General features: G+C 41.2%; 1 protein-coding gene across 3 annotated transcripts in view; it reads right to left on the reverse strand.

The window, feature by feature from the left end:
* Positions 1 to 1,454: 1,454 nt before the first annotated feature.
* METTL8 (methyltransferase like 8) overlaps positions 1,455 to 13,837 on the reverse strand; it is a 95,079-nt gene continuing 82,696 nt past the window's right edge. For all 3 annotated transcript variants that reach the window (XM_008070400.1, XM_021718750.1, XM_008070399.1), the window contains 5 exons: positions 10,359 to 10,422; positions 9,602 to 9,741; positions 3,592 to 3,698; positions 3,092 to 3,157; positions 1,455 to 2,342 (listed from right to left, as the gene is read on the reverse strand). In XM_008070400.1, coding sequence (XP_008068591.1) covers positions 2,152 to 2,342; positions 3,092 to 3,157; positions 3,592 to 3,698; positions 9,602 to 9,741; positions 10,359 to 10,422 — 568 coding nt within the window. In that variant the 3' untranslated portion in view covers positions 1,455 to 2,151. The remainder of the gene's footprint in view (positions 2,343 to 3,091; positions 3,158 to 3,591; positions 3,699 to 9,601; positions 9,742 to 10,358; positions 10,423 to 13,837) is intronic.

Raw genomic sequence — 13,837 nt, forward strand, 5'->3', positions numbered from 1 at the left:
TTGGGCAGCATTCCTCCCTTTAAAAAATTTTTAAAAAAATAACAGTGGCTTGATTTTCCTTTGAAGAACTTCTTCCATTCCATATATTTGATGGCACCATCAATTGAGCTGCCCTGCCCTATCAAGAGATGAATCCATGACCCAAGTTCGACTGAATACATTCTTAAAATTGAATTTTAAGAGAACTCAAAAAGAAAAAAGTTGGAAATGAACTATCTCCTTGATGGTCCTTTCAAGAGATTGTTCATTTCATCTGAGGAGCTCAAGGGCCATCTAGTTCATAATTGTGTGATAAAACTTGTTTTAAGTGTAGGTTGAAGCTTATTTTGAATGTATATTGAAACTTGTTTTTAAAACTCAGATGTATGCCTGCTTTCCCGCCCAAGCCCAGTAGTATACTTTTAGTAAACAAGTTCACATACCAAAAGAAAACCGCAGAGTCATGGTGCAGACCCTCTGGCCCCATTTCCTGCTCCACTCCCCTAGTAATCTCGCATTCCAGATGTCCCAACCGGTTCCACCCAGCCCGCCTGACCGTTGATGGTCAGCCGCGACCCGCGACGATACAAACCAACCAATTCCAAACGCCCCCGTACCCAGTAGGAGAAATTACCCAATCATGTGCAAACAAGTTTAAAGTTCTTTCCCCTCCCTTGTAACTGTGTATATAAGCTGCTTGCTGCGCTGGGTCGGGGCTCTCGTTCCTGTACCGCTGTGCCGGTTACGGACATGAGCCCAGACTCGAGCCTGAATAAAGACCCTCTTGTGATTTGCATCGGAGCTGGCTCTTTGGTGGTCTCTCGGATTCAGGATTCGGGTACAACACATCTAGATTTCTGTAGCTCATAATCAAAGTCTCCTAGCTGTTAAGTTCTATTTGAGTACTTGTTTGTATATTATCTTAGATCATGATTTAGAGATTTGGGATATGTACATTTTGCTTTGCTGGCTAGATCTTGTTTATACTACCTGAAAACAGGACGGGATCTATATTGATTGTATTATTTCACATAATTCAGCACTCAGTAAAAACTGTGTAAGGAATAAAAGACCAATCTTAAAAATTCAATTTTTGCAAAGTACAATTTGCAAATCAACTTACTTTTTTTTTTGAAGCAAGGGGAGGTAAATAATTTTTTTAAAAAATAAAGTATCTTTTTAATTTTATTTTTATTTTATTTTAGAGTCTCACTCTGTCGCCAGGCTGGAGTGCAGTGGCATGCTCATGGCTACCGCAGCCTTGACACGCTTGGCTCAGACGATCCTTCTGCCTCAGCCTTCCAAGTAGCTGGAACTACAGATGCATGCCACCATGCCCAGCTAGTTTTTGTGGTTTATTGTAGAGATGAGGTCTCATCAAGTTGCCCAGGCTGGTCTTGAACCCCAGCAATTCTCTTGCCTCCGCCTCCCAAAGTGCTGGGATTACAGGCATGAGCCATCACACCGGCCATAAATAAATTTTTAACTGCTACAATTTAATAATTACCTTGGGTATATCAGTTGTCTTAAAGAGAGCTTACCACAATTGTACATCTAAGAATAGCCTGAAAATAATGTTAGCAGGGGCCATACTTCCCGAATTTTAAGAAAGGAAAGAGAAACTGAAATTTCAGACATCAGTCTCTGAATTAAAAACAACAACAACAACAACAACAACAAAACCACTTTGGGGAAAACAGACAGCAACAAAGCAAAACAAACAGTACACCTTAATCTTGGGCTTGTTATAGCTTTTCCTGGAAACAAGGCATGCTACTTCTCTGAAATGGAGAGAATTCGACTGTGTTTGGGAACTGATATAGTAAGCATAATGTAGAAATAAAGTAGATAATTTTTTCCACTTGCAAAAAATGGCAAATTATGGTTTCTTAAAATTATGACTTATATCAGTAATTTGACTGCTTATAAAATTCAAGATATAAGCAAAATTCAAGATATAATAAACCTAAACAAGCTTGGACATTTCAAAACAGAAAAAGCTGCACTCTTCTAAATCACTTACATGTGCTTAAAATGCACAAAATTGGTCACCTATGATAAAACAGCAGGAAACACATATTATTTTCTTATTCCCGTTGGAGAAGTAAAAAATTTGTAGTAGTCTTTGACTAGTATAGTCTTCTGGTTTTGTATCTTAACATGGTACATAGTTCAGTCATGAGAAGAGAGTGTAGATACCAATTTGGAACTATTTTGAGTCCAGTGCAGTGGTTTCTGGAATTTGCCTTGAACCCACACTCGATGCATTTTTACTTGTTTTTTCCTATTAACTTGTAAGCGACGATCAACCAGATTTTGCTTTTCATCTAAACCGGCCTTGCAGAACATACTGTGGACTTCCCCTGTGGGACAGAAACGGCAATCAAAGATATGACATGTGATTGGGGGTGGGGGAGGTCAGGAACAATGAAACACTGGTAGAATGATCGGCCATCTAAATTGCATTTACACCGAGAAATACTCGCTAGTATAACTTGGTGAAGGAAACCTGTGAAACTAAGTGGGTTTCTTCTACTTCATAAAAATACGCTGAGTATAAACAGGCTAGCACAGCAGGCAGAAACAGATATGCAAAGCTATTGGCTGCAGCTTTCAATATTTTGAAAAACCCTTTCTGAGTTTTTGTTGGCTTACAGAAACCCAAAATGGTAGATTATAAAAGTATTCATATAAGTTTGAGGAAATCCTTGAAGGCAAAATTCATCTGGTACTGGCAGACATGGTTTTTAAAAATGAGAAACTGATAAAAGATAAATAATTGTCTATAGACTTATAAATTTCTTTCCTTTGGCTATAGCATATTATCAATTTTTGTCAATTTCTGGGCTAACAATATCTCTAAAATGGAACAGACTTCACCTTCATTGAGTATGAGGGTGAAACAAGCGACTCTTTAAAGCAATTTTAACTAGAAAAGATTATAGGGCAAAAAGATCATTTTCAAGTTTTTATGTAGAACAGTTACAAGCACCAAAGTATGAAGACATTCAATGTTTAATCAATGACTGGAGCCTCATTTTTATAGCTTGTAGCTATAATCAACAAGAGTATTTACAGCTAATTATTGCTTCTTGTAGATTAGCATACCTACCTTTGGTAAAGAAATAAGCTCTGGTACCATCTCCTCGAACATAAAAATTTTCAGATAAACAATGTCCTAAAAAAATTTGTAAAAAGAGAAACTCAGTGTTCCTTAAACAAACAAACAAAACAAAGTAAAACAACTTGACAAAATATAAACAAGGCATTATTTAGAACACATTAAATTAACCCCAAACTAGCCGGGTGCAGTAGCTCACGCCTGTAATTCCAGCACTTTGGGAGGTGGAGGCAAGAAGATTATTTGAGCTCAGGAGTTCAGGACCACCCTGAGCAACACAGTGACACATCGTCTCTATAATAAAACAAAAATCAGCCAGGTGTGGTGGTGCATGCCTGTGGTTCCAGTTACTTGGAAGGCTGAGGCGGAAGGATCATCTGAGCCCAGGAGGTCGAGACTGCGGTGGCCATGAGCAGCATGCCACTGCACTCCAGTCTGGGTGACAGAGTGAGACTCTGACTCAAAAAAAAATTAACCCCAAACTGAATTACCCTTTTTAAAACGAAGCTGAGTCTTATCATATCTTCCATAGTCTCGAAATAACAGCATTCCCCCAGGTTTCAGTAGCTTGGACAATCGGTTCACAACACCTTGCATCCTTTGAAAACAAAGTAGATACCCTGTTTGTAGAAATCTTGTCTTATAAGCCAGATTTAACTTTCTTGAAAACAAAACAAGAAAAGCTTGACAAAGTCAAAAAAACTAAACCACAAACCTAAGGGCAGCAAAACCAAAAAACGTCATGAAGAACAGAAACACCAATTGCTAAATGACCAGATTCAAAAGGCTTACAGCAGTGCGTTCTGTGGTCCTGCGGATCTGTCTCTAACTTCAATAATGTTTGGACAGAACAGACCCGGGGACTCCCTCTCTTGCAGCCTCCCACTGCCCTCCAATCTCCTCTCCACTTGCAACTTCCGAGACCACCTTCTCGGCCACCTCCTGTTTTTGGGACCAGTGACCACCGTTTTTTGCGGTTAGCTCCTTTTTGTCGACCAACCATGAGCTCCCAGGTTCGCCAGAATTATTCCACCAAGGTGGAGCCAGCTGTCAACCGCACGGTCAATTTGCATCTGTGCCTCCTACACCTACCTCTCTCTGGGCTTCTATTTCGACTGCGACAATGTGGCTCTAGAAGGCGTGGGCCACTTCTTCCGCGAGTTGGCGGAGGAGAAGCACAAGGGTGCCCAGCGTCTCTTGAAGATGCAAAACCAGCGAGGCGCCATGCCTTATTCCAGGATATCCAGAAATCCTCTCAAGATGAGTGGGGTAAAACCCTGGATGCCATGGAAGCCGCCATGACCTTGGAAAAGAACCTGAACCAAGTCCGTTTGGAGCTTCATGCCCTGGGATCCACAGACCCCCCATCTCTGTGACTTCCTGGAGAACCACTTCCTAGATGAAGTGAAACTTATCAAGAAGATGGGTGTCCACCTGACCAATGTCTGCAGGCGGGCTGGGCCTGAGCCTGGGCTGGGTGAGTATCTCTTCGAAAGGCTCACCCTCAAGAACGACCAGGGAGCCCAGTGGCCTCTGGGGAGCCCCTCTCAGTACCAGGGCTTCTTCTGCCTGAACCTCCCCTTCCAGCCACTAGGCAGCTTTTTAACCACCCTGGAGCCCTCTCACAAGTCCTGGACCAAATGAAAATAAAGCTTTTTGCAGCAACAAACAAACAAACAAAACAAAAATAAAACAACAACAAAAAAAAGGCTTACAATATCAAGAAATCACCCAAATGACCAGAGCTGAACTATAAAACCACAAATGTAGCCTGATATTTACAGCAAATTAAGGTAGTTCTTAGGTAGACAAAAAATGACAGTGCTTCATTTTCTTTGCAAGATAAAAAATATGCCAGAGCCATCCCAAATTGTACATATCTAAACAGGGAACATCCTTCCTTCAAAACTAGCTCATGATACTTTTGACGTCTTTATTTAGTTCAAAGGTGCCATCATTACTCTCCTTGAAAATTTTCTTTTCTTCCACTATCCTCTCTGTGCAGTCATCAAATTTGATGTTCTTTTTTTTTTTTTTTTTTTAAGTGGCATCTTTGATATTTTCTCTTTTTGGTTTCTCACTGGTGCTTCCTTAGTGCAAACCCCTATTTCCTTAGCTTGGAATCAAAATCACTTCCTAATGTTTTATTTTTCTCCATGTCAATTCTTCCTGCATATTGTCTATTAGTTATTCTCCTTAAAATGATGGTTCCTGCTACTTGGAAGGCGGAGGCAGAAGGATCGCCGGAGCCCAGCAGGTCGAGGCTGCGATGGCCGGGAGCGGCCACTGCACTTCAGTCTGGGCAACAGAGTGAGACTCCCAACTCAAAAAAAAAAATATGATGGTTTTGTCAAATCATCCCCTTGTTTTAAACAATTTCATGATTTTAGCTGGGCGCAGTGGCTCACGCCTGTAATTCTGTGCTCAGAGGTTCGAGAACAGCCTGAGCAACATGGCGAGACCTTGTCTCTATGATAAGTCATAAAAATTAGCCAAGCATGGCTGTGCATGCCTGTAGTTCCAGCTACTTGGAAGGTTGAGACAGAAGGATTGCCTGATCCCAGCAGATCGAGGTTGCAGTGGCCGTGAGCATGCCACTGTATGCTAGCCTGGGCGACATAGTGAGACTCTGAGTAAAAAAAAAAGTCATGATTTTAATTCATAGGACAAAACTTTAATTTCTTAGTTGAGCCCTTAAGATCTCCTACTACTGACCCCAATTAATTTTTCCAACAGCTTTTCCATCTGAAACATCTCCCCTTACCAAATTGGTATATGTCTTGTTTGGAGCAGTCTATGTCTTTGCTTACATGATTACCCTCAAAGAATTCTCTCCTTACTCTCTGCCAAATTACATTTTATTCACACTGTAAGCCCCAGTTCAACTGTGGGAAGTCTTTGCTTTCTTCCTTTTACTATTTGTTCTATTTATTTGGTTTCTAGTCAAATACAACCCCTTATAGCTGTTCTTGATTTGGCATTTTTGGCTAAATGTTCATGGTCTTAAGTGTGATTATGGGAAAGATTTCATCAATGCTGAGTGACTGCCATTAGCTGCCTACAGAGAGGGATTCATGGAGCTCATTAGGAATGACAATCAGAGTCCAAAATCGATTATCAATGTCTGCCATGGGCAGAGAATGGTAAATGGCAGGCTGTGTGCTAAGTCCTTGCTGTCTCTGCTTTATACAAGCTACTTAAAGCTGCTAAGTTTGTCTTATTTGAAAAAAATGAGGAATTTAGATCAGATAATCTGTAAATTCCTGTCAACTGAAACATTATGCAGTGTAATAGTTAGGTGAAAGCCAGATTATGTCACGTTATGAAGGAAGTAGACAGGGAGAAAATGAAAGCAATTATAAACAAAAGAGAAATAAGACAAAAAGAGGTGGCATGATTAGATTAACATTTCTTTAAAAAAGAAAAACTGGAACACAGATGCATTTTAAAAGGAAAAAATAAAAGTATTTTTGTGTTTATTTTATTACAGGTTATTTTCACACTGTGTTTCTATCCTTAGGCTTCAGCAATAAAAGAAAACAACATCTAAACTTTAAAATATTCACTTTCAGGATAAATGTTTTATGTACAGAGCAAACTCTCTTTCTGTAATTATTAGCGAAGCAAGCATGAAACTAAAATGCAGAAAAACAAAGAACCGAGTACTTTAACATGTAGCCAACTCCTCCTGGAAACCCTTTCCTAGCTGGGCTCGGTGGCTCAGCCTGTAATCCCGCGCCTTTGGGAGGCTGAGGTAAGTGGATTGCCTGAGCCCGCGGGTTCGAGACCCACCTGGGCAGGCAACACCTCATCTCTACAATAAATCAAAAAATCAGCTGGGCGTGGTAGCACATGCCTATAATTCTGGCTACTTGGAAGGCTGAGGCGGAAGGATCGCCGGAGCCCAGCAGGTCGAGGCTTCGGTGGCCGGGAGCGGCCACTGCACTCCAGTCTGGTCGACAGAGTGAGACTCCAACTCAAAAAAAAAAGAAATCCTTTCCTCTCAACCATCCTTTAATGTCTGGGGCTGTGGAGAAAGGCAAGGAGTGGGAGCTACTTTTCTCTATCATCTCGTCTTGGTTCCTAATGCATTTCTGGAGCCCATTCCTGGTAAGTGCAGGTAGGCATGAGCTGGGGAAGAGATAGACAAGACCACAATGGTACAGAGCCCCTTTTCTTTCTTTATCCTATTTGAGTCGCCTCTGCTGTCTTTACCTACCTCTGGGCAGAGGGGGTGGAGAAGGAAAAGAAGAGATTAAAAAATGAGATTTACTAACTGCCTACTCTATGCTTAGGATCTGTAGTATTTTATACTTTCTCTAATTTCAGTGACAGGCCATCTTTTGTAGCCTCCTACAATTTATTCCCATCCATTTAAGCTGGCATCCCCAGACTCAGGATCTAGCTGAATTGCCTGCCACTTATTTGTGCCTGAATTTTCCAAGCGGTCAAAGATGCTACTTTTCTGGGACTGAATCCATTGCCATAGACCCTAAAGACACTGCCTTGCCTTTTATTTACAACTGCCCCCCTTCTATTCATTCACTTTATTTTTAGCTAATTTCCATGTAGGTAAGGACGTGGCTACTGACATGATACATCTGAATTTATTTTATAATAAATATAATGAAACACTGCACTATAAAAGCATTCTTCCAAAGACATCTGCTTCCCCTTCTTTTTAACATTCAATTCAAATCATGGGAAAATACATCATTTAAACTCATTTCAAATAGTCTTCTGGTGGTCATATTTAGAATTTAAATGTTTCCTGTGATGGGTGTCCAATAGGAAATCTTGCTCTCTATCCTGCTACCCCATCTTTTTACCTATTCATATAAGGAAACAAAATACATAGATGCCATCTTTCTACTCGTACTTGAACAATGGTAATAATCTAAACAGATCAGCAGAAAGAAAAAGGTTATAGAAACTGGGAGGAAAAAGTAGCTTCATGGAACCTGATATATCTCACCGGGTGCAAATGTATCTTCCTTTCGGAATTACTTGGAAATCTAATGTATTCTTCCATAAGTAATCAAAGTGCTCATCTTTGAATGGGAAGTAAAAGAACTACAAAGGGTCCTAGAGGTCTTGTAATTGCAAAGAAATAAGTACATCATGACTTAGTTTCTGTGGGAAAGGGTCACACTCATCAAACAAAAAGTGGTTGATGCCAAATCTGTACCTCCTAACAGGAAATTATGAACACCCAATTTTTAAATTTTTATTTATTTTTTATATTTTTTGAGTCAGAGTCTCACTTTTCCACCTCAGCCTTCCAAGTAGCTGGAACTACTGGTACATGCTGCCATGCCCAGCTAATTTTTTATTTATTGTAGAGACAAGGTCTCACCAAGTTGCTCAGGCTGGTCTCGAACCCCTGGACTCAGGCAATCCTCTTGCCTCCACCTCCTGAAGTGCTGGATTACAGGCGTGAGCCACCACGCCCGGCTGAAAACCCAATTTTAAGAAACCTTATGAAAGCATAAGCCCTGACACTTACCACACATGTGCTTTAATACATAGAAGACGGCCAGATTTTAAGAAAGGTAATCATTTTAATTGCTAGTAACATCTCTTTATGTTTTTTCTCTGGAGAAAAGATACATTTATAATTTAAAAACACTGTATACAGACATAAACATTTAGGTTATAAATATTTAAATGATGGCACCAGTCTAAACTTAGATCCTAAAGGTCCAAGGATAATCCAGCAATTCTCAATAACCCCTAATTCCCTAGTGTGCTTCTGTAAAACACATTTTTTTTTTTTTTTTGAGTTGGAGTCTCACTCTGTTGCTCAGACTGGAGCGCAGTGGCTGCTCCCGGCCACCGCAGCCTCGCCTGCTGGGCTCCGGCAATCCTTCCGCCTCAGCCTTCCAAGTAGCTGGAACTACAGGCACGCACTACCATGCCTGGCTAATTTTTGATCTATTGTAGAGATGAGGTCTCGCCAAGTTGCCCAGGCGGGTCTTGAACCCGCGGGCTCAGGCAATCTACTCACCTCAGCCTCCCAAGGCATGGGATTACAGCACCGAGCCCAGCTGTAAAACACATTTTGTAAAAGTCCAACAACGGGTCTGTGCGAGGCCAAACAAATCCACAGCCCACCTCTTCATGAACTTTCAGGAAGACACTACTAAACTAGAGATGTTTGTTTCTGATCACCAAGTACAATTTTCCTCTTGGGAGTCTATTAGGCTGTTCTCAATTTGTAATTTCCTTGAAGCACTGTCACTTTTAATAGGTATGTGTCTTGCCAGAATATGTTCACTTCATTCTGACAGTGACAGAAAGTTCACTAATGAAGTAGTTTGACCAGTTTCTTTCTTAAAGTCGGAAGAAAGGAAAAACTGCATTTAAAAGGCTGCATATTATACATAATGTCGTTCACTAAATAATAAATTCAAAAATTGTCATTTTTGCTTTGATAGTTCTGAAAACCACTACCGATAAAGGAGCTTTCCACATTTGCTTTGCCCTTTCATCTTCATTTACCTGTCAGGATGAATAGAAGAGAGCACAAAGACAAGGAGGATGACATCCAGGATCCCATCTGGAAAAGGGTAGGGTAAACCATCATCACATACATCATGAACAAAGGCAGAACACTGGGCTGCTCTGTAGGACAAGTGCGCCTGTCATGTAAAGGAATAAAAAGTGAAAGAGGAATTACTAGACTTCCGGGATTTTTAAAAAATAAAAAGGTCAAATTTTTAACCTTTTCTCCCAAAAGCCTTCCCTCTGTAAATCTGAACACGCTGTTTCCAATTCAGTATTGTTGGCTTATTTTAAGCTGCCCCAAAACATTAAGGCTAGTACTTGGACTTGATAACAAATATTCTTCATAATCTCTCTTTAAATTTAAAAGTGGAGGAGGGTAGGCTTTATGAGTTAGTAGGTAGCATTGTTAGAGGCCTATCCTGTGTTGTTTCTGAACTTAAAGAAGTTCTCTTTATACTATGGTTATTCATGGGCAGCCATATACTCTGAATTTTGTGGGTCAGTGCCCTTCCTGGTCATCCCTTTTATACTGTTGGCCTTTCTGGGTATACCAGTCCCTTGAGAGCTATCTTAAATTCAAAACAACTTCTATTGTTTCAGGATAATATCCTAGGCATCAGTTGATATGATTCCCAGAAGCAGTAAAAGCTCAGTTAAAATGGTCACAGATAACATTTGATCCAGAAACATTTCAAAAGCAAATAAATTAGACCTTTCCATGGGCTCTCTTTAAAGAAAATACAAGGCATACCTTTACTAGCTCCACAGCTCCAGAAGCAAAATCACAACAATAAAGAAAGGACTCCGGAAAGTTCCTATGGAAATGGAAGAAATATTTAAATCTGGAGTCCAGATATGCTCAAACCAAGAAGAGAGGAAACTGTAGGTTGACTTTATTTTTAAATTATTATTATTATTTTTTTGAGTCAGAGTCTCACTCTGTTCCCTAGGCTGGAGTGTAGTGGCCCGATCATGGTTACTGCAGCCTCCATCTGCTTGGTTCAGTGATCCTTCACCCTCAGCCTTCCAAGAAGCTGGAACTATAGATGCGTGCCACCATGCCTAGCTAATTTCTTGATTTACTGTAGAGACGAGGTCTCACCAAGTTGCCCATGCTGGTCTTGAACCCCTGGACTCAGGCAATCCTCTCACCTCAGTCTCCCAAAGTGCTGGGATTACAGGTGTAAGCCATCAGGTGGTTTGATTTGTTAATAAGTATTTCTTTAATAGAATTTTGAATGACCCTTGGCTTGTTTTTTTCTTTTTAAGTATTGTTATCTACACTGGTGTGTGATGCTTTGGTGTTGCTTCTGAACCAGTACTGTCTCAAACACTTACCATAATTACAGGGTATCTCTCAAACTCCCGTCCTGATTTTAAGGTCTTCCATTACTTGGGCCTGTCTGCCTTCTAACTTATCCTCCCACACAGGAAACCTTCAAAGCCATCCGTCAGCATCACTCTCCACCTTTCTTCTCTGTCTACCCCCCACCTCCCCTGCATGGCCCACAGCTCCTTGTAGCTCAGCCAATTTCTACCCTTCTTCAGGGATTCTCAGAGCTCTGTGTTCTTGGTGCTTCATTCCTCTTCCTTTCTGTATAACACATTTGGCCTCTCACAGAGACTGATGCCCTAATAGGGCAGAAACACATGCATTTTTTTAAAACAACATGCTTATACAACATCTAGAAAAGAGCAAAGTACGAATATATTAATTCATAGTTATCTTTTCAAGTTATTGTCAAACATTTATTGAGCCTCATGTATGTACCAAGCATTAGGATACAAAATAGTAAATGAAAATATCTAATAAAATAATAACAGTGTGGATTTTGGAGCCAAATAGACCAGTGTTTGAATACAAGATTTGCCACTTATTAACGCTGTGAATTTTACTTAACTACTCTAACACCCAGTTGCTTTATTTATAATATATACATTCAATTTGGGAAGGGAGTGTTTACATATATGATTTTTTTTCTAGAAAGCAAGATTTATTGAGAGGACAGAAAACCTCCCACAGAGGTTACCCCCCTTTTATTTTGAGACAGGGTCCTGCCATGTTGCCCAGACTGGCATCGAACTCCTGGGCTCAAGTGATTCTTCCACCTCAGTCTCCCAAGGAGTTGGGTCAGTAGCTTCCTCTGAACTTAGGTTCTGTCTGGCCTTTATTTGAACTTCAGTAATTGTGGCTGGGTCATGGTTATTCATGGGCAGGCATACACTCTGAATTTTTTAGGCCATTACCCTTCCCGATCATCCTGTGTGTGTTGGTGTCAAATAATCTTTGCATCATGTTGTATCATATGTGAACCATAGTAAGAGGTCAGTATGTCATTAAACAGTAATTGTAAGTATATTCCTGGCTTTCATGGATTTTATAGTCTAGTTGGGGACATAATTGTTTTTAAACAACTTCTATAGGGGTGTAGAGAGGGCTTGCACCCTGAGGTGAAGGGTGCAGGAAGTGACCAGAGGGGTGGCTCCCAAAATGGCGCCGGCACACCAGACAACAAAGGCTCTAGGTCCCGGCTTCCGTGAGCACAAGTCCCCAGATGCGTGAATTTCAAACCTTCCTGCGGGCCAATTTCAAACCTGGAAACCTCCAATCAGTAGCCAGCTTTGTTATGCGTCCAATAGGACCATAACACGGCTTGGCCCCACCCTACTCCCATGCAGCTCCTCCAATAGGAGCATAGCATGGTCCTTTCCGGCCCCTGTCAGGCTGATAAATACAGCCCTCTTCCCACAATGCGCTCTCTCTCGGTGTCTCTTTCTCTCTCGGTCTCTCTTTCTCTCTCTCTCTCTCTGTCGCTCTCTCCCTCTCTGCAGCTCTCTCCCCGCCTCTCTCTCACTTCCTCTCTCTCTCTTACTCTCTCTTTCTCTCTCTCTTTTCCTTTTTTCCCGTTACAGATCCCCTCTGTAACAGCCACTTTAATAAATCTCTTGGTCCTGGCCGGGTGTGGAGTCATTACTGGCGCCGAACTTCTTTCATGAGATGTAAGTCTTTTTTTTTGAGTTAGAGTCTCACTCTGTCACCCAGACTAGAGTGCAGTGGCTGCTCCCGGCCACTGCAGCCTCGACCTGCTGGGCTCTAGCGATCCTTCTGCCTCATCCTTCCAAGTAGCTGGAACTACAGGCACGTGCTACCATGCCTGGCTAATTTTTTGATTTATTGTAGAGATGAAGTCTCGTCAAGTTGCCCAGGTGGGTCTCGAACCCGTGGGCTCAGGCATTCCACTCACCTTGGCCTCCCAAAGTGCTGGGATTACAGGCTGAGCCACCGAGCCCAGCCGAGGTGTAAGTCTTAAAAGCTTTGAAGAAGGAGAACAGCATTGCTAAGTGAGAAGGGGGAGCGGAATAAGGGGTTAGAGATGGGAGTCACATGCCAGATATGAGAAGTAGAACTGAACCTGATGGCTCAAACTGGTGTATGGCAGGTTATAAAGGTGGCCCTTGACGCACATAATTAGGACTTCTAATTTGATTCAAGAGGCATTTAAAGCAAGGTGCACTTCAAAATAAACATGGAATACAAGCAAAAATTATGCATCTAGCAAAATCTCACCTAGGTTCAGATTACATCTTAAAGGCTACTCATTGATGAATGATTATGTTCACATGTAATTCATTAATTCTATACACTAGAGATTTGCATTCAATTGAAGATCAGTCCAAATAAGTTAAGGTATGGTGAACAGGCTTTTGCTATGAAAAGTTAACCAGTACCGAATCAAAGTTAAACATGGTGGTGCATGCCTGTGGTTCCAGTTACTTGGAAGGCTGAGGGAGTAGGATTGCCTGAGCCCAGCAGTTGAGGCTACAGTGGTCATAAGCATGCCACTGCACTCCAGCCTAAGCAACAGAATGAGACTCTGACTCAAAAAAACAAAAACGAACAAAAAACTTGCACTGCTTGGTTTTTTCTCACCCATCTCATATAAAAACAGCACTTTATTTCAACATGTACCCGTTATTTCCTAGGAAATTCATATAATTGTGACTTGTAATTTACTGTGTGGTCACATGTGTTTGACATGTTCTCAGTAAACACTCAGATGCATACAGCTCTATGTGAGTATGACAGTAAGAATAAGGACTCTAGAACCCAGACTGCCTCAAATTTGATTCCTGGCTCTATCACTGAGTTGTGTGACCTTGGGCTAGTTGCTTAGTCTTTCTTATCTCAGTTTCCTCATCTTTAAAATAGAGACAAACATGGCATCTAAG

The sequence above is a fragment of the Carlito syrichta genome, unplaced genomic scaffold (genome assembly GCF_000164805.1).
Source record: "Carlito syrichta isolate Samal-C Ts95f unplaced genomic scaffold, Tarsius_syrichta-2.0.1 Scaffold313382, whole genome shotgun sequence".
Classification (NCBI taxonomy): Eukaryota; Metazoa; Chordata; class Mammalia; order Primates; family Tarsiidae; genus Carlito; species Carlito syrichta.